The sequence below is a fragment of the Magnolia sinica genome, unplaced genomic scaffold, assembly GCF_029962835.1.
Source record: "Magnolia sinica isolate HGM2019 unplaced genomic scaffold, MsV1 ctg208, whole genome shotgun sequence".
NCBI lineage: Eukaryota > Viridiplantae > Streptophyta > Magnoliopsida > Magnoliales > Magnoliaceae > Magnolia > Magnolia sinica.
The window spans coordinates 142,031-162,794 of NW_026682777.1; the positions used below are offsets into that span (position 1 = coordinate 142,031).

Genomic DNA, 20,764 nt, shown 5'->3' on the forward strand with positions numbered 1-20,764 from the left:
CCCTATTCCAAGTACAAGCATCCACTCCCTCTTTTCCATAAGTCAACTCTCTCTCCCTACCCATCCCTCTTTTACTAAAATTTTAAACAAACCTATATCTCTCCTTACAACACTCATTCCACCCATCCCATATCAACCCATCACCTCTCTTTCTCTCTCATTTTTCCAAGCAACCTCCCAACTCTCATGAAAGCTTCCAACGTCCAAGCTCTCTCTCCCAAAACATGTGTGGCCCACTTTTCCACTCCCCTCATCTCTCATCTCAACCATCAAAACTTCATCATCTTCTGTTGAGATCGAAGCTAAGGCGACTACCTTTCTAAGGAGCTAAAGAAGGAGGCCACAAGTGGGTGATCGACCATTAAAACTTGTTCTAGGGCCCACATATGATGGGACCCACCTTGATGAATGCTTGTATCCAAGAGGGGCCCATAGTGGCGGGGCCCCTCCGTCATCGCCGATCTCTCTCCTTCTCTCTCTCTATGATCAATGGCCCACCTATGATGTGTGTATTTTATCCATTCCATCCAACAAGTGGACCACCATGATGTATGTACATCATCCAGCACCGTCCAGCTTGCTGGACGTTGGCGGTCCTCACTCTCTCACACACCCATATATATTAGATGATATATAATATTATATAATATATTATATAAATGTATATTGTGTGGTGGGCCATTCCCATGTGGGACCCATGTGAATTAGCACCGTCCAGGTGGATCTGGACGGGCCCAGTTGAAAAGGAAACACAAATATCAGCCTGAAGAAAACGTGGGGCCCACGTGATGTTTATGTCATCTTGACTGTCCAGACACTGGGTCTGGATGGAGGGAAAACACGAATATTATCTTGATTCAAATCATGGTGACCCACCCACGTGGCACCACCATGATGCTTGTAACTTAGCCCCGCCGTCCATATGTTAAGGACGGTGGGCCCGTGATACTCTGGTCCCACATCGAGCCGTCCGTCCAGGACGCTGGATGACCGTTGTACAAAAAAAATGATGAATAAAATATAAATAAAATAATAGTTTATATAATATAAATTAATATTATATATATATAGAGAGAGAGAGGGCAGTGGGGTGGCCACCACGTGGGACCCACTCACCGTCAGTTGCTGGACGGCAGGGGCGTGAGGTGAAATCCATGCTGTTCATCTATCTGGTGGGACCCACCACTGTAGTATGTGTTTCATCTGCACCATCCATCTGGACGGTGCCAGGTATGCCCCACCACGATGGATGTTTTCCATCCGAAGGGACCACCCGCACGGTAGAATCAGGACCGTCCATCTGCTGGACGGTCAATGCCCCATGGTGATGGACGTTTTCCATCCAACCATCCACCCATCTAACATGTTCGTGGACCCCACTGATGTGTGTGTTACATCTGAACTGTCCATCCTTTTGGCTAACTTGCCTCGAGGCTTGAGACTAAAAATAAGACAGATCCAGTTATCAGGTGGCCCACACTATAGAAAGCAGTGGATTGAAGACCCACTATTGAAACCCCCTTTTGGAATTACAGAAGTTTTGAACCAATATGATATTTGTTCTCCCTCACTGTTCAGGTTTTTGTGACCTTATGAACAATCTGCATGGGAAATAAATGCTATGGTGGGCCCTCTAAATTTTTAACAGTGTGAATCATTATCACAACTGCCATTTGTCGTATGGTCTAGATGATCTTTGGATATGATTCATTTTTTTAAATAATGTTCTAAAATGATCTCTAACAATGAATGAAGGATATAGTTGGTACGGCCCATTGGTATGGCCCATTTAATGTCTTAGGGGCCCACTTGATGAGACCGATTTGATATATTTGAGGCCCACTTGATGAGGCCGATTTGATATATTTGGGGCCCACTTGATGAGGCCCAATTTGATGTATTTGGGGGCCCAATTGATCCGACCCATTTGATTTGGCCTATTTGAATCGACCCATTTGAATCGGCCCATTGATTCGGCCCATTGATTCGACACATTTGATTCGGCCCATTTGAATCAGCCCATTGATTCGGCCCACTTGATTCGGCCCATTTGATGTAATGAGGCCCATGATGATGTGTATTGGGCCCTTGTATGAGACCATGGGCCCCTATCCGAATAACCCTATAAGCTTCATTCCTTGGGAGCAATGTTGGTTAAAGGTCCGCATTGATGGGCAATGATGATTGAACGTCCACATTGTGACATTCCCTTAGGCCTTGTTACACCCTTCGTCATCATTCTCTCGCGAGTTAACCCAAATGTTTGGGCCCCATTGATTTTAATTGGTCCATCATCGGGCATCCATTTATGGACCCCACCTTGCATCGAGGTTGATTACCGATGCCGATTATCGGTGCCGATTGCAGATATCGACTACCGTTTCCGATTATGAGTTTGTAACAACATAGCATCATGATACATGCCCATATGCATTATCTGTATGTTTGTTATGTGATGTGATTGGCCATTGCTTATGCCATAGTGCAGGTAGTTTATGGGACTCCCTGATAGGCAGAGTTATCCCACATGAGTGCACGGTATGCGCAAGATTGATGCATGATTGGACTGCGTGACTCATGCACTTTGCATTTGTTTGATTATGATTACCATATGCCCTAGCGACATCAGGGCCATAGCCTTTACAGACACATCGTCGGTGGCTGGATTGGATACCGAAAATACTGTATCTAGCATTGGGGCACCATAGATGTCCCTGGGTGAAAATTCCTAAACCCGATGGTATCAGAGGATGACTCCAACGTCGAGACTGAGTGGATACATGAGCGCATGAGGGCCGAATACCAGGAGGTTGCGTCTCTCACTGTGTCGTGGTCAGTTGGAAAGGGGTGTAGCCTTACCCGCCCAAGCGTAGGGGGCATTGCTAGGCTGAGTTTGACCAGCTCGTGAATGGGTCCGCTATCGACATACCGGATAGGTATTAGCAGATTATTGGTTAGGTGGATAGTGAGGTTTCTTATGCTCACTTGGACTGCACGCCTGAGAAAGGGGCAGCGCCATTTGGAGTGCACTAAACCCTGGTGATTATCCAGAATGAGAACTGTACTGATATTTGATGAGCTGTATTGATATGTGGATTTGGATGAGGATTGGCATGCTTGAGTTGTATCTCACATCGTATAGTCTTGATATGGTCGATAACATTCATATCTTGCACCGCATAGCCTTGGTACGACTGATTGCATTCATGTACCCATCAACATCATTCTGCATTACTCTAGCATTGCATTCTGAGTACATTCATACTACGCACACACTTACACCACCCTCTAAGCTTTCTGTAAGCTTATGCATTATTGATGCATGCAAGTGACGCAAGGACACAGCCATAGCCTCGCTGCAGTAGGAGCGTGCAATCGAGCTTCTGGAGTTTCCGTTATTAACATTATCTTGTATTTCCCTTCATACGCATTGTACTCAAAGTTTTTAATCATAATGGATTTTTTAATGGTGTTCTTGTGGTTATTGTTCATGGGTTATACTTATGGTTATACTTATACTGAATCAAAATCATGTTTGAAATCCTCCTTGTAGGATCCCAGGATCAGAACCTGGTGTATGGGTGCCGGGAGCTGAGAATGGGGTACTACGGAGGCTGTCGGTGCCGGATTGGGCAATCAGAAATTTTGTGAGCCCGGTTTCTGAGTTTGGGGCATGACATCCTTCGTGCGTAAGCTTTATGCTCTTCGTCCGCGTGGGAACGGAGCATTGCAAGTGCTATTCGTATTCTTCCGTTTTTGGTTTCTTTCGAGTTTCCTTTTTTTCTTTTTATTTTTCTGGAGATCAAATCGTGTGTGGTTGGACCACCATCTAGACGACTCAGATCTCCTAATCGTGTAGGTTTACGTCATCTAAAGCTGTCGTTTTGCACCTGGGAGGTGGTCCCTGTTTCAATGCTAGATTAAAGTCTGGCCCACCATCTCTCGAAGCAAGGTTTCTGAATGGTTTAATATCTCCATCCGATGCATCCTGGCTCGTTGGATTGATGGTTGGTGCAAGATTGTCGAGTTAGCTGCAAACATAAGATTTCTTCGCACGGTGTTGTGTGGCGTGAAAACCGATAGAATGCCGAGGCGTCGTTCTTCCCTCAGCTTCTTTCCTTTATTTGGAACGGATCTGGAGCCTCTTCTTTGAATGATGGATGACTCTAAATGCCTGAAAAATCAGAAGTTTCCTATCTTAGGTGGACTCGACCGCACGACTTGTGGGGTTACTGGAAACGGCGTGTGGTCTAGTCTCTCCCTGTGCATGGTCCACCCTAGTCGGGACCTGGAGTGGTGGCCGATGGACAGTCATGATTCCCCATCTTTCCATGATGGTGGCCCACATTCGATTTTATCGGAGGTGTTTTGTTTGAAACGCTGCGAGCGGGAAAGATAGAGAAGAGAAATACTTCTCTACAGGATTAGTCGGGTCAAACGGGGTTTGACCGATTTTATCTTGTGGTGCTCCGCAGCTGCACACACTCTATGCGTGTGTACCCTCTGTGCAGTGTCTACAGGGTGTTTTTTTTTTTTAATTAATCCGTTCTGTCCACTCGATTTGTTGATGTATGTAGGGCCTTTGGGTTCCAATGTTAACTCTAGTCTAACGCTTAGATGGGCCATGCTTTACAATATTCGGATTAAATCTTAGGTTTTCTGTAATCTGATGATCAGATTTCTCTAAATCTGGTCGTTCACACTACCACTTGTTTGTGATTTTCTTTATAATGATCTTGACACCTACTCTTATCTTTAACCAATCGAGTAGGTTGGTCTGTGGATGAGGGTAGGTTTGAGCGATCAGATTCTGTATGAACGAGGAAAGTGTCCAGGTTGATTGAATGTGTGTTCCCACTTGTTAGGTCCTTACGGTGGTGTTTGGTTACTAAACGATCAGGGTGTTACACGTTGGTATTAATCACCAATTTATAATAGGGTCGAATCCTTTGAATAATTAAACGTGTTAGAAACTATACTTTAGATCCATATTAAGATGATTTAACATACCATAATTCAATTACATTACTCCAATAAGTGGGGTTCACCTTTGATTCAAGTAAGATGACCGAACATAAATTCTTAAATTTAAAATTTGAAAAATAACATGGGTTGTCGATCAATGCAGTCAATAAATTGAGATAGCTCAAGGGCCCTCGATTGATACCATGGATCGAGATAGCTTAAGTCTCTGGACACATTTGACCACCTTCGATCGATCGAACCCTGCTTGTCGATCAATCGGGCATTATCGGATCAAATCAGTTTGCTTGGTGGAAAAATTTAGTCATTCTCAATTGGTACCCTCGATTGATCGAGACCACTCAAGGAGACCTTTGATCGATCGAACCTAGATATTAATTAATCAAAACTCAAGATGATTTATCGACTTTGTTCGATGGACAAAGATCGATTCTTTCAATCGACTAAACACTGACTTCGATCGATCAACCTAAGTCGGATTGGTTTTGTTACACGATCTGATTTTTTGAAAACTCTAAAGTCTTCCCTATTTTTCGTTGGTTCTAAGATTATGATTGATTTTAAAATCTGGGTTAACCCTTCCTATTGTCTTTCTCATTAATAATAATGAATTAAACAAGGTTCGTTTGGATCCCAAATATCCAGAGATCCACAACCATTGATAAAAGTGTCTTACAACATGATCTTGCTTAATCTATATTATTCATAGATTACTATGGGAATCCTTCCTGTCGAATCACTCTAGGATTTGGGATCCAGATACAATTCATCGTTAAAATCCTTTGATTCAAGTATTTCCTAGACTGATACACTAGATTTTTCTAAAGCCGATCTCCTATAACATAAATTCTCACTATGAAAATCAATTCTCTTCAACCAAAACCTTTCCATGGATCAAAACGATGAGCATTTTCGGAGATCCTCTTTCGCAATCCTATGATGTTTGGAGTCAATCCTTTAACCTATCCTTCCACTAAAAGAACTCTAACCAACTAGGATAATTATTTAGTTTTATTAACAAATACAAAATCAATTTATTATTTTTATTTAACCGAGTTCCTAGTCACATCCAAAAATCAAGGTTGTTACATATATAAAGCTATGTATTTACACTTACGTGGAGCCCGAGTGACCCAAACCTCTAAGGAGCCAATCGAGATTGTTCCCCTGCCATCCACATCGTCTGGTCACATTGTTCAGCATTCGGCATCATGAGATACTGGATTTTTTTTCCGAATACGTCCTAAAGATGAAATATTGAAATGTCCAGAGCGTCTATTATCTAATTCCCTGATTAATATTCATTTTAAGAATGTCAAGTGCCAAAGTCATTGAATGAAAGTCACCAATCTTTAAAACTGAATATGTAATGTACTTTATCTGTTGGGTTGCGTACAAACATTTTACTAATGATTTTTATTGTATAAATTGACAAACATTTTACTAATGATTTTTATTGTATCAATTGACAAACATTTTATAAGAGAATTTTATTATACTGATTTACTTAGAGGTATTTGTTTTTTCTTTTACGATAGAAAATAATGGGAAATGAACAATTATTATTTAACAAGCAAATAACCCTGACACTGCTTACCATGTACCCATTGGTTTTTCTGTGAATGCCAAGGAAAAGAAAATTTTCTATGTGGCCCACCATGATGTGTGTGTTTCATCCATGCCGAACCCAAAAATGGGAAGAATCAAAAGCACAAGTAGACCACACCAATTGAAATAGGTGGAATTGAGTGTGTACTATTGAAAACATTTTTAAGGCCATAGAAATCTTGGATGAAGTTGATATTTTTAAGGCCCTACGAATGTTCCAAAGTTTCAATGGTGGACATCATTATCCAGTGTTCTGTGTTGTGGTCCACTTGAAGTTATAATATATCACAATTTTTAGTTCATGCATTAAAATGAACTAGTAAAATGGATCCTTGCTCTTGCTCGGGTGGTAGACTCTCGGGAGTTTCAACACCTGGTCAAGGGTTCAAGTATCCACAGGCGGTGAAAGCCCACTACGGAGTGAGTGTGTGGGAGTGTGTGTGCGTGCAAAAAAAAAAACTAGTAAAATGGATGGCCACCATGCATCAGGCACATACATTACGGATGGACTCACATAGTTTGCTCATTTTTGGAGGGATAAATATACAGCTCTTCCAATAGCACTTTGAACAGTATTAAAAAAATTATCATTATTTATTTACCACCACTATCAATAGTAAAATAAAAAACAAACACCATAATTTCCATTGAAGCATATAGGCTGTTCCAAAACCCAAATGGTTCATGAACATCGTAAACATTGAAGATTGAAGTCTCACTGTTGAAACCTTATTAGAATCTATATAAGTGTTGAATGAGGGTGACATTTGTGTTTTCCCTGTCACAGTAGAAACACCTGGTGAATGGGTTGGATGGCATATAAATGAATTTAAGTCCTCTGCTTTCCATAGGTAGAAAAATTTTGCTGGCTGCAATTTAATTGGACCACATCATCACATTACATTTAATACAGCGGTATTGACAATATAAATAATGATGTGCACCAATCACCACGCAAAAAAGTTAAATTTTTCTACTTGTGACAAACAAAGGATCGGATTCTAATTAACACAATACTACTAGTCCTTTGGAAGATGGTAGTCCTAGGAAAGTTTCAATGTTGGTGTTCTCAACTACACGGTTTTCCTCTAACGTGGTGTACTTGAGTTTTTCATCTAGATCTGCATCACACGGACATGGACGTGGCCCACAGATATTTGGGTCACACGTGCTCCATGTAAGTTACATGCAACTCCCTTCCGGCTTAGCAAACCTGATGATATGGTTGAGGTGAATGTAAGATAGAGGCTTCATGAAACACGTGTGAACATAGTATGTATGGTTCAGGCCATTATCAGGTCCATCAACATGTCATGTCCTAAAAATGAGGTTGGTCCACTCTTCAGGCATGGAAAACTTGTATCTGAAAAATGGACGGTTAAATTAAAATAATTTTTTTTATTTTTTTTAAAAAGATCAGTCGTCAATATTTCCTTAGCGTATTGTAGCGCATCTGATGAGTGGATGGGTCTTGTTATTTGGTCCATAAAAGGTTCGCAGCAGAAAGACTTACCTGATGAATGACCTGGATCTCGTTTGGCTTTGCCACTTGGACGATTAAAAAATGCGAAGCTCTGTTTCAACTCATGCGAGCGAGTACGTACGCTGAGAATTCCTGGATCATGGCTGCTGAAACACGGACGGGATGGAAAGTTCGAATCCGGTAAGCCTTCCCTCTTTGTAATTTTTGCTTTATAGTGATCATTCGCTGCGTGGGGTGGTTTTTTCCTTTTAATAAAAAATGGCTACTGAAATACCGTCGGGATAGAAAGTTCTGAAATAGGATTGCGTACCTCAGTATGCTTTTATCCTACTGAGTAAACTGAGTTGGTACTATGAATGTATGTGGGTTATCCACACCTTCCATTTGTTTTTCCAGATAATGTTAGTGGTTGTTGAGTCCAACATATAAGTATGCCTAAAGCTAAATTGTACCACGTCAAAGGAAACAGGGAATAATGACTTCCACCGTTGAAACCTTTCTAGGGCTTACAATGATGTTTATTTTTCATCCAGGCTGTTCATAAGATAACACAGACATTGATGAAGGGAAAAAACAAATATCAGTTTGATCCAAAACTTCTGTGGGCACCAAGAAAATTTCAACATAAAATTTTAATTCACACTGTTTCCGTGGTGAGGTCCACTTGAGATTTGGATATATTTTATTTTTGGGCTTAAACGATAAAATTATGAGTCCAGATCCTCTGCCTCCGGGAGGCAGAGAGTCTCTGCCTCCCGCAATCTCATTGGTCCACCTCACCGCTCCTGCCACGTAGGACTAGCCCATCTGTTTCCGCTTCATATTTAAAAAAAAAAAAAAGAAAAAAAAAACGAAAATCTCTCTGCCGTCTTCCCTAACGGCAATGGCACCACTAACGGCACTTTCCATTTCCGGTTCCGGAGATTTTTCAGAGATTTCTTCTTCTCTCGTTTCTAATTTCAAATTCTTTCCTTTTACAGATGGATCTCATCAAAGCGGAAGAAAAAGAGGGGTTTTTCCTTTTGACGATCGGAGGCCCTCTTTCCCCAATCTCTCACAATCCCTCTCGCCCATTTTCCACCGAGCAGCCGATAGTCGATTTCTACTATTTCGTCTATTCATCCATCGAAGATCCACCCCACCTCACAGGTATTTTAATTTTTAATTTTTATTTTTTACAGATTATTTATGATCTGCCTCCAATGCCTGTGGTATATCTTTTTCTCTTTTTTTTTTCTTTCTAATGCAGACTATTAAATGGGGAACATTGGATGCTGTTTTTGAAATGCCTATGTGCATGTAGACTGATAGGAGATTTTCAGGATTCTTCCTATGGCAAATCCGAATTTTTTATGTTTTAATTTGTTTCCACTCATGCATTGTTTAATGTGATATAAAGATAGGTAATGTGGTTGGTGATAGATTTCTTTGGTTTTTATTTTATATGGTTTTATATTGATGATGATAGATTGATTTCTATGGCACATGTACGTTCTAAGTATGTCTTGTTTGTTTACCCTCATTGTGGAAATCTTATTTTCAACTAGTGCATGTGAAAAGTTCTAAATGGTGGGTCATCAAAACCTGAATTCAGGATTCAGGCAATGCATGGATCCGAGGGAGAAGTATTACTTACACACATTGGAGAAGGTGACTAAAGAAAGTTATCATGTGGGCCCAAGGAGCTTCCTCAAATCCTCAGAAAGTATCTAATGTGTTTGATGAAATCTGCCTTTTGGCCTACCTGCTATACATATCGTTTGCCCGTATTGGTCAAGAGGTGAATGATTTGGCTGATGATCAGCTAAAGGGGGCATGCATTGCCTTTCATTGTGTATTGGGAGTTCTCTTCCTTTGCATTACTGCTCCTTTTTACTTACTGGTATAAGCGACCATTAAAAAATCACACTGCTGCAAAAAAAAAAAAAAAAATAGAGAGTTTTTCAGAGTAAAAAGAGAGGAATAATACTCATAGCCTGTTAAGCACCCTAGAATTGGGTGTTATTAGAGGCAATTGGAGGTAAATGCACCAAAATGGTGTTTTTACTGCCTTGGATTCAAAGGTAAATGAAAACACATATTTTGGAGTGTTTTGAGATCATTTTATTTTGTCGTGAATTCAAGCTAATTGGTGTGAAATGGCTATCTTGCCCCTCTTTTAAAAGTAAGAAAGTTGCATGAGTAACAAAAGTGTTATTAGGCTACTAATATACCATACACTTGGCATGCTAATGATACCCCGAAACAATTCATTCAGCAATTGCATCACTTAAATCACACCAATTGAATGATCGAAACTGTCCAGACATAGGTAATTTAAATGCACAGTTAAAAAACATTGACAAGTCACTCGTTTGTGATTCCTAGGTTTTCGGCCTACTAGAGGCTCGAAATTTCCTCATTTTAGGTGAAAATATATATTTCAATAGGCTTACTACGATCATTCTGTCAAACATCATATATATACACTAATTTGCGATATTAAAGCAGATTTAACTAATCAAATTAAGGTTCCTATGAATATACTAAAGAGTTCCAACACATTCATGACGGACATCTAAATACAATTTTTTTTTGGGATTAAAGCGCATTCCAATTACAAGCTGCCAAATTCAACCAAGGATTCTGATTCACATGGATTCCATTGTAATCGTGAATTGGATCCCAATGCATTCCAATTAAAAAGGTGCTAAACGAGCCCCAACTTTTCTCAAACTCTCCTATTCTTTACACACACACACACCCTCTTCCTTGTTTTCTGTACGTCCTTCTGCAACAGCCAAAAGGCCTGAACAGTTTGTGTACAAATGAGAAAGAGAAATGTCATTTGCAGGTCTTCAATACTGAATTGATTGCACACATTATGAGGCGGATGCTGCTTCTTTCAGCTGTGGTGGTGGTCGGGAGCACCCGCAGGTGGTCCAATATCTGATGAACCTGTTCAAATATTGGCCGCCCGTGCGCCGCAATTGTTGGGTCCACTGGATCTATAGCAACAACAACGTCTACCATCCAATCTAGCTTCTGGGAGGTATTGTTTCCAATATCGCATGCTAGTTGTTGGAGAAGGGATAGCAGGACTCCTTGACTCAGAGGAAGAGGAAGAACTGATAGAATCGCTTGCAAATCAATCTGAAGAATGAGTAGGATAGGCAGATAACATTAGAACATTGATTTTTCTCCCCGACAGGAGTTTTGAGAGGCGCTAACAATATTTATATGATAAAACAAGACCTCATTATACACGAATTCTATGAGGTGGCTCCATCTAACATTGGCTATGCTTAGTTACTCAAGACCATATTTAGCAAACACAAGACGTCAAAAGAATAGTAGGGGGAAATGTTCAGGTTTAAATAGGTCTCTATCATTAAAATTTTAGTCAAAGTTTGGTAGAAGAAAGAAAGCAAAAACCCAGAAATACGGAGAATGAAAAGTTTGGGTTTAACATGGTTCCAATTCAATAAAATGGAAAAAAAACAAAAAAAAAAAACAAAAAGCCAGCTATATATGCATATGGGTTTGTTATATTTAAAATAAGGTTAAGGGTGAATATTTCAATTAAAACGGTTAAAATTTCTAAATGTATAAGCAATCATTATAAAGGTAATCGAATAGTGGGTTAATATTATCTTTTGCCTCTGTTAAATCCTTCCTTTGGAAGTATTCCCCATACAAATTGATCTGTTTCTTCTGAAATCTTCACCATCTGCCCATCTTCTTTAAAATATGGAATTTTAATTTGGTTTGTCCAAATATTTATTTATTAATGCCTATCTTGCTAAAAATACAGAGTTTTAAACATTCAGTCAATTTATGCTTAAAAAAATAAAATTAAATTAAAATAAGGATTTTAAACTTGAGTATTGCTAACAAGGATCATGATTTATTCCAAAGAAAATGAAGGAGAATCTTAAATATGGAAGCTCATCATGGTTGGAGTGAATTTTGATTGTTTGCACATGGAGTCCTTGGAGGTGAATGATGATAAATGCTCAATTTTTTTATGTTATCCGGGCCAATGAGAATGGGGGATTTCTTGGAGGTGGGGGTAAATGCCCATTGAAAAGGAGTGATTCTAGAAATGAAACGTCTTCCCACAACCAATTGGAGCCTTGGCCGCCATCTGTTATGTTTGAGAAGATTTACCATTTATAGGCTGAACATTTAGTTTACCCAAATGAAAAGGAAAAGGTAATGTCATGGCCAATACCTCAGCCACAGCACATGTTGATGATCTGCTCTGTAATGGCAACTCTTTCCCTATTTTGTACTAGTTGTCTTACCATGAAAAACCCTTCACTAATTCTCAGAAAGAAAAAGAAAAAGTTCTTTCGTTAGAGATTAATGACAGGTACAGAATCTTTTTTTATTCTTCTTTTTTTTATTTTTTTGGAAGGATGATGATAATTCATTAAGCTAAAGGAGAGGAAGGTAATTCCCAATACAGAGGGGACACTGAGCCCTGGATCTCACAAGATTGATAACCAGAGGATTAAGTTTTCCAGAAGGGGTAAATGAAATGACAGGTACAGAATCTTACCCACCAAAAGAGGACAAGATCAATGGTGCTAGTGGTAATGTGAGTTGGCATAGGAGTCTTTGAAGTTGAATCTACAGCACAGACAAGAAACATGGATGGCTCTTCATTTTCTGAATCTACAACACATACGAGTCCAGCCAGCAACTTATAGGATGGTACACAATACACAGTTTCGCATTTTTGGCATTCAGATGTGTAGAAGATCCTGAATTTTAGTAATTGAGTGTGATTGAATCTTATTTGGTTTCCATTCTCTTTTTCCTGATATGAAAACCTTAATACAGTTATTTGAGTTGAATTAGTAAGGACCATATATTGGCCAATAGGAATTATGCCTTGGTTCCAATGTAATTTAAGGAGGATCGTAAACAAGGCTATATATATATATATATATATATATATATATATATATATATATATATATATATATATATAGTTACTTACATGGAACTTTGGAAAATACAAAAGATTATCCATTTAAATAAAGTTCTTAGCAATTTAAAGCAATCAAAGGTGGATTGAGCTCTTTTAACTGGTACGCTTCCAACCCCTTTCAAGTGAATCCATTTTCCATCATAAGATATCATCACAATGTCTTAGTTTTGCTCAATCTTAAACCTCTAGATGCTAAATCCTTCCTTCAAATTTCTATCTTATAATTCTTATTGTTCTATCACAGTCTTGGTTTTGCTAAATCTTGAACCTCCAGATGCTCGATCTGTCATTTGCTTCTGCATTTCCTTTAGAATGGTCATAAGCTGCAATGAGAGGATAACAATCCAAAGTAAGAAAAAAAAAAGAGTGAATTTCGTACATATTTCTTTGTAGTATATGTGAAGATTGCATACTAACAGAAAGATTCTAGTGTAAATTTCCTCCTGCTTCATAACAGAAAACTTGCTGTTAACCATTTCAGAAACTAATTACTCATTCAGACTAAGAGAAATGGATAAAATCTACAAATCCCTGCATGTCTACATACAATTTTTTTATCTTCCATAAATAGATTTTATGAGATAATGTTGTTTTTTTTCTTCGTATGAACATGATCTAATAGTAGTAACTGTTAGCTCATAAATAGTCTTCAAGGAGAAGAAATTGGCAGGTGTGAGTAACATGCTTGCCCTTAATTCTCTGAACTAGTTAGCTCATTATCCATATTAAATGCAGACAACAAAATTGCATGGAAATGTTTTAAACACGGTAACATGATCTGGAAAGAATTGAGTTATGCCGATTTATCAAGGAAATGAAAAAGCAAGCATAAACAGACTAGAAAATCTTATTCCTACTGGATAAAAGCATGCTAGCCTGCTTCCTTAAGATATTTATCTATCTTTGTATGGTATTAGCAGGGTTGATTGTGGTGTCTACTTAATGAAATTTATGGAATGTCTTTCCCGTGGAGATATATTTGATTTCAACTCGGTAAATTTTCTTTTTTCTTTTTCCTTTTTCTTATACAAAATTTATGAAACATACTTACGATCTACTTTCATCATCAGGGGCCAACGAATTTTGAACGAAAAAAGTTGGTTGCACAACTGATGCTGGGCAAAATGATTACACCACAGTAATGTGACATGTAAAGGTATGAAACATACTTACAATCATGTTGCTCTTTTTAATGGAAGGTATGTGCTTTGATTTTATTTTTTATTATTATCATAGTTGTTGCGGGATGCAAATATGCTTTGCTTGTATTCATGATGGGTCTTGTTGTGGATGGAATTCAGGCCAAAATTCTCCTTTATCAGTGAAAGCATTGGGGCTGCCTGTCATATGATTGCTATCTTACAGGTACTGTAAGAGGGAGAATCTATGTTCATGGCTCCAAGCTGATATTGAAGGTTGTTAGTGAATCATTCACGAAGGCTAGATTGTAGTGCATAGAACATTTTAAAGATTAATTAGTTTTTACCATGGTAGGTCCTGCTAGGTGGATGTTTGAAAACTATTGCTTTCATTGATTGGGTGCATTAGGATTAGATCATCTTAATCATCAATTTTGTATCTTGAATTATGGTTGATGATCATTTTTAAGCAGGAAGAAAATCATGTGCAATATAAATCATTTCATAAGCAGGAAGAAAATCATGTGCAAAATAAATCATTTCATAAGCAGGTTTCTAAGTTCTTTCATTCTTTTCATTTTTTTTTTCTTTTGACAGGCTTGTCGGTTGATAACAATTCGCAAGGAGTATAACAGCTATATGGAGCTCTTTCTGCTCAAATGTGGTTGGGGATGATCTTCTCAGGAGTTTTTTTTTTTATTTTTATTTTTTAATTTTTATAGGTCCAATGAATGCAATTGTTGCATGGTAGCCTGTTAACAGTTTAGATTGTTCAATTAGAGTATCCAAGTTATGGATTGGATCATCCTATCAATACAATAAAACCAAATCAGGCAACAGGTGCAATAGGGCCAAATCAAGGATTGATAAAGGCTTCTGTTTTTTTCTTTTTTCTTTTTTCTTTTTTATGTGGTGGCCTGTTAAATGTGTTTTGGATTTAATGGACAATTCAAATTGTTCAATTGGAGTCTACAAGTTTTGATTTGAATTGTATGAATTGAACTATCAAGTTTCATTCTTGCTTTAAAGTAGGAAGCCCTGTGGGATTAAAATCAACAAATTTGGTTTGTAGGGTCAGACCCACATTAATATTAATTAGTTATCTACCAGGCAGGCTTGAAATGTCAACTTTGGATACTTCAGGCCCATATTATAACTGCAGAACTGTGCACAGGATTCATACATCAGCGATAGCAGTGATTATCCTAGTTACGCAACTGATGCTGCGCAAAAATTTTAGTGCATCCGCATGTATTGTAGCAAACATATAAAGTTGTAAATAGAAGAGAATAGATAGTCTGACCGTGTGTGATGGGTGATATGCATGCGCTTAGAAATTATTAAAAAATGCACACATGGCTAAAAATTAATTCAAATTAAACTGTCGGGACCCGGTTTAGATGCATCAGGAAACAAAAATTAAGCTTCCATCAATCCGCGGTTAGGATTTCTCAACAAATCTGATGTTTGAGATCGTGACTGAGAAACATGACTTTCACCATTAAAATGTTTTGACTTTGAACATATGACCTGAGTAAATTTCCTGAGTGCCTGTGTATCAAGCTTCCAACTCTGCCAGAGTATAAAATATAAATGTCAAGGCCATTTCGTTATTTATAGAAATCTTCAGGGCATAAGAAGGGTACGGGGACTCGACGGCAGGGTGATGTAAGTGTTTTATCCACGCCGTCCATAGCTTATCTTAGATCATTTTAAAGTATGAACCAAAAAAATGAGATGGGTAAAGGGCTTAAGTGGACCACAAGGTGGGCATTTAACGTCCACCATTACAAACTTCTTAGGAGCTGGATAAGTTTCGGATCAAATATCACATTTTTTTTTTCCACTTCATCCACGTCTACATGACCTTATGAATAGGTTGGATGGTAAAAAAAAAAAATCACGATAGCCCTTAGAAAGGTTTCAACGGTGGGTGTCATTATCACTACAGCTTCCTTCGGTGTGGTCCACTGGATCTTCGGACCTGCTTCATTTTTACCCATTAGATTGTTGAAAAAAGTGAGTGCCGAACAAAGTGACCTGGTTCCACTTAATGAATTGACGAGGTTATATTACAAAGTGATGAGATTCACTAGACAAAGTGACGGGGTTCACTAGACAAAGTGACGGGATTCACTAGACAAAGTGACGAGGTTGCAGTGCAAAGGACGAGGTTGCAGTGCAAAGTGACGGGGTTGCAGTGCAAAGTGACGGGGTTCAATAGACAAAGTGACGGGGTTGTAGTGCAAAGTGACGGGGTTCACTAGAAATAGTGACGATGTTGTAATCCAACCCAACCATTAGATTGTTAAAAAAAAGTGACGGGTTACCGAATAAAGTGACGAAGTTGCAGTGCAAAGTGACGGGGTTCAATAGACAAAGTGACGAAGTTGCAGTGCAAAGTGACGGGGTTCAATAGACAAAGTGACGGGGTTCACTTATACAAAGTGACGGGGTTCACTAGAAATAGTGACGATGTTGCAATCCAACTCAACCATTAGATTGTTGAAAAAAGTGACGGGTTACCGAACAAAGTGACGAAATTGCAGTGCAAAGTGACGGGGTTCAATAGACAAAGTAACGGGGTTGTAGTGCAAAGTGACGGGGTTCACTTATACAAAGTGACTGGGTTCACTAGAAACAGTGACGATGTTGCAATCCAACCCAACCATTAATTTGTTGAAAAAAGTGACGGGTTGCCGAACCAAGTGATGGGGTTCAATAAACAAAGTGACGAAGTTGCAGTGCAAAGTGACGGGGTTCAATAGACAAAGTGACAAAGTTGCAGTGCAAAATGACGGGGTTCAATAGACAAAGTGACGGGGTTGTAGTGCAAAGTGACGGGGTTCACTTATACAAAGTGACGGGGTTCACTAGAAATAGTGACGATGTTGCAATCCAACCCAACCATTAATTTGTTGAAAAAAGTGACGGGTTGCCGAACAAAGTGATGGGGTTCAATAGACAAAGTGACGAAATTGCAGTGTAAAGTGACGGGGTTTAATAGACAAAGTGACGAAGTTGCAGTGCAAAGTGACGGGGTTCAATAGACAAAGTGACGGGGTTATAGTGCAAAGTGACGGGGTTCACTTATACAAAGTGACGAGGTTCACTAGAAATAGTGACGATGTTGCAATCCAACCCAACCATTAGATTGTTGAAAAAAGTGACGGGTTGCCGAACAAAGTGATGGGGTTCAATAGATAAAGTGACAAAATTGTAGTGCAAAGTGACGGGGTTCAATAGACAAAGTAACGGGGTTGTAGTGCAAAGTGACGAGGTTCACTTATACAAAGTGACAGGGTTCACTAGAAACAGTGACAATGTTGCAATCCAACCTAACCATTAATTTGCTGAAAAAAGTGACGGGTTGCCGAACAAAGTGATGGGGTTCAATAAACAAAGTGACGAAGTTGCAGTGCAAAGTGACGGGGTTCAATAGACAAAGTGACGAAGTTGCAGTGCAAAGTGACGGGGTTCAATAGACAAAGTGACGGGGTTCACTTATACAAAGTGACAGGGTTCACTAGAAATAGTGACGATGTTGCAATCCAACCCAACCATTAGATTGTTGAAAAAAGTGACGGGTTGCCGAACAAAGTGATGGGGTTTAATAGACAAAGTGACAAAATTGCAATGCAAAGTGACGGAGTTCAATAGACAAAGTAACGGGGTTGTAGTGTAAAGTGACGGGGTTCACTTATACAAAGTGACGGGGTTCACTAGAAGCAGTGACGATGTTGCAATCCAACCCAACTATTAGTTTGTTGAAAAAAGTGACGGGTTGCCGAACAAAGTGACGGGGTTCAATAGACAAAGTGACGAAGTTGCAGTGCAAAGTGACGGGGTTCAATAGACCAAATGACGAAGTTGCAGTGCAAAGTGACGGGGTTCAATAGATAAAGTGACGAAGTTGCAGTGCAAAGTGATGGGGTTCACTAGAAACAGTGACGATGTTGCAATCCAACCCGACCATTAGATTGTTGAAAAAAGTGACGGGTTGTCGGACAAAGTGACGGGGTTCAATAGACAAAGTACACTCCAACAAATTCCTCGGTTGGAAAGATGAGAGTGTGATTCTTGTCTCGATAGGGTAGAAAGGGCTTATTGATAGTCTTCGGATAGACCACATATGCCTCAATAAAGCCAAACATGCTATCTAAGTCCTTGTCATAAGATTGTTGAAAAAAGTGATGGGTTGCCGGACATGTATTTGCATGCTAGCTAGTTATTATTTGGATATGGGTGAAATAAACACAACAATGCTAGACAGTGACTGGATTACTGGATAAAGTGACGGGGTTCATTAGATAAAGTGAAGGGGTTGCCAATTAAATTGAAAAGAAAATCCAATCATTCAGGTGTTAACCAGAGCAATCTTGGAGATGAGGCCTCTTTAGTTGAAATTTGATAAAATAAATATGTGAAGAAATTCGAAATATGGAAAGAGAATAAAAAGCTACGGATAAAATCCGTAGCATATATGTTTAGCTACGGATTAGATCCGTAGCTGATTACTCCTTGAGGTTGCACTAAACCTGATTAATCCTTATGACATTAGAGGGCTTAAGGTCATGATTACATATTAATTTTGAGTTCAAGGATATCCAATTTCTATAGACATTTCACACACCCACAATACCATTGTAAGGGAATCTTGCACATGATCTGTAGTTGGACAACATTTCGTAAAATATTCGAATACTACACATTGACACCAAATGAGTAAATAGTGCAATAGAAACCAACTGTGGACATGCCAACATCTATCAAATAACAACAGGATCCTTTTCATTGGGGCCCCATACAAATAATTAATAGTACCCCATACAAAGCCTTTCTTCACTAAGCCTCTGTGTTTCTTCACACTTTCTTTCACTTTCATCTAACTTCTTTTCCAGTGAGCTCAGCATGGCCTATGATAAATTAATGGTGAGTGACATAAATATCGCAAGTAGCTAGAAATGGAAATGCATGTTCACCCATGGAATTTAGGCAAACTAATTTGAAATGCTATGTTAATCATCACAAAACTCCTTGAGATGGCAATCCCGCCTTCAGTATGTCATTTTCAAAGGTCATGAGTTTATCCAACAGCACACTTTCAATGACTGGGACCTCATGTATGACAGGAATTAGGTTTGTTGCTTCCTTCATAGCCTCTTGTTCCTTCACTATCATCTTTTCAGTTTCTTTGAATTGAAGCTGCATCTCGTCCAATTGCATTTCTAGCATGGCGAGCTTCCCATCCCAATCATTGGGTATCGTGTGAACCGCCTGTGTTTTGGAATGGTCTGATTTTTTGGATATGGGTGAACTTATGAATGGAATGTATGGCAAACGCACCACAAACTGCAATGAAAAACAGAACTGAATCAATCAAAACAATATCTTCAAAATACTTGCTGCAATCATACAAATGAATGAATAGTACACAACTCATCTTGATGCCCATTCTCCCTCCTCCTTTACCCGGGCTTGGGACCGGCAATGCAAGGAATTGCATTGGCAGAGTTAAAAAGGGGTTTAAGCTCCATTTGGCTTGTGACGACCAAATGAATCTAATATGTTTAAAAAGGGACTTAGGCTCCATTTGGTCCTAAACTTTCAAGCAGTGGGCCCACAGAGATGGTTGGGAAAAGAATTATGGCAATGGTCCACATTCAATGGGGCCAAAGATCTAAGAGCAGGATCTTCAAATCTGAAAAACCTTTTGGATCCCTCATCCATGCTTTGGCCCATCAGATCAATGGTCTGGAATCTGATCACCAAACCATGGGCCCCACATTCACAATTGTGAGCCAGAGCAAACAGTATAATCGCTGAGGCCCAGGACCATATAGTTCCAGGACAAATAACGGTCAGCAGAGTGCTTACAGTCAACAAGATGTGCTAGGTGCCATATATTTCTGATCCGAGTCCCATTAAACTTCAGAACCTGTAGATTGTAAGTAATGATATATCATATACTGCCCTGGATGGAGACATCAAAATTCAGTAGGGAGCAGGAGAGATCACTTGCCTGCTGATTGCCCATATCCTCATACCCGATGTTTACTTCATTTGCTAAGACCTATATGAAGGCAAGGAGTACAAGCTTAGGCATTCAAAAGAAAACAGGAGAAAAAAAAAACGCTTAATTTGATAGTTCCAGAACTACTTCTAATAAGCAAATCCCATTGCACCGAAGCATAACATAAATAAAGAGATGTCTCCTTTGTTTAGAGGAAAACAAAGCCCAAGACATGTGGCAGTTATGTTCCATACGATTCTCCATAGAAGTGTCTGGGAAGATTATTAAGCTCATGCCTTCGAAGCTGGAAGTAGGCCATGATCGGGAACAGTCAGTTTTCAGAATCTACTAAGACATTCTGCTGTTTTGCACCATGGGAGACATCTGGGAAGTGCACCTGATGCTCCAGCCACAAAGATGACCTGGTTGGGAAAAATCAGGCTGTCAATTCATTAGATGCTCCAGCCACAAAGATGGATAAGGGATAAATTTTTAAATCAAATGGTCCTAAAAAAAGGGATTAAAACAATCAAATATATAAAAATAATAATCTGTAAAAA

At 39.2% G+C, this 20,764-nt stretch overlaps 1 protein-coding gene across 2 annotated transcripts; it reads left to right on the forward strand.

Moving 5' to 3' along the window:
• Window positions 1–8,807: 8,807 nt before the first annotated feature.
• On the forward strand, window positions 8,808–15,081 carry LOC131236088 (uncharacterized). 2 transcript variants are annotated; one of them, XM_058233204.1, is made up of 2 exons: window positions 8,808–9,223; window positions 9,324–9,461. In XM_058233204.1, exons 1-2 carry the CDS (start codon window positions 8,958–8,960, stop codon window positions 9,433–9,435), a joined length of 378 nt encoding a protein of 125 aa, XP_058089187.1. In that variant the 5' UTR covers window positions 8,808–8,957; the 3' UTR covers window positions 9,436–9,461. The 2 variants fall into 2 exon arrangements, with proteins under 2 accessions (XP_058089187.1, XP_058089188.1); XM_058233205.1 differs by lacking the exon at window positions 9,324–9,461 and adding an exon at window positions 14,789–15,081 and having other exon boundaries at window positions 8,820–9,223.
• The last annotated feature ends 5,683 nt before the right edge of the window (window positions 15,082–20,764 follow it).

Excerpts from the sequence above, each read along its gene's own strand:
- LOC131236088 (XM_058233204.1), top strand. The coding sequence starts at position 8,958 with ATGGCACCACTAACGGCACTTTCCATTTCCGGTTCCGGAGATTTTTCA. Across the intron at positions 9,224-9,323 it reads AGATCCACCCCACCTCACAG|ACTATTAAATGGGGAACATT; the intron begins GTATTTTAATTT and ends TTTCTAATGCAG.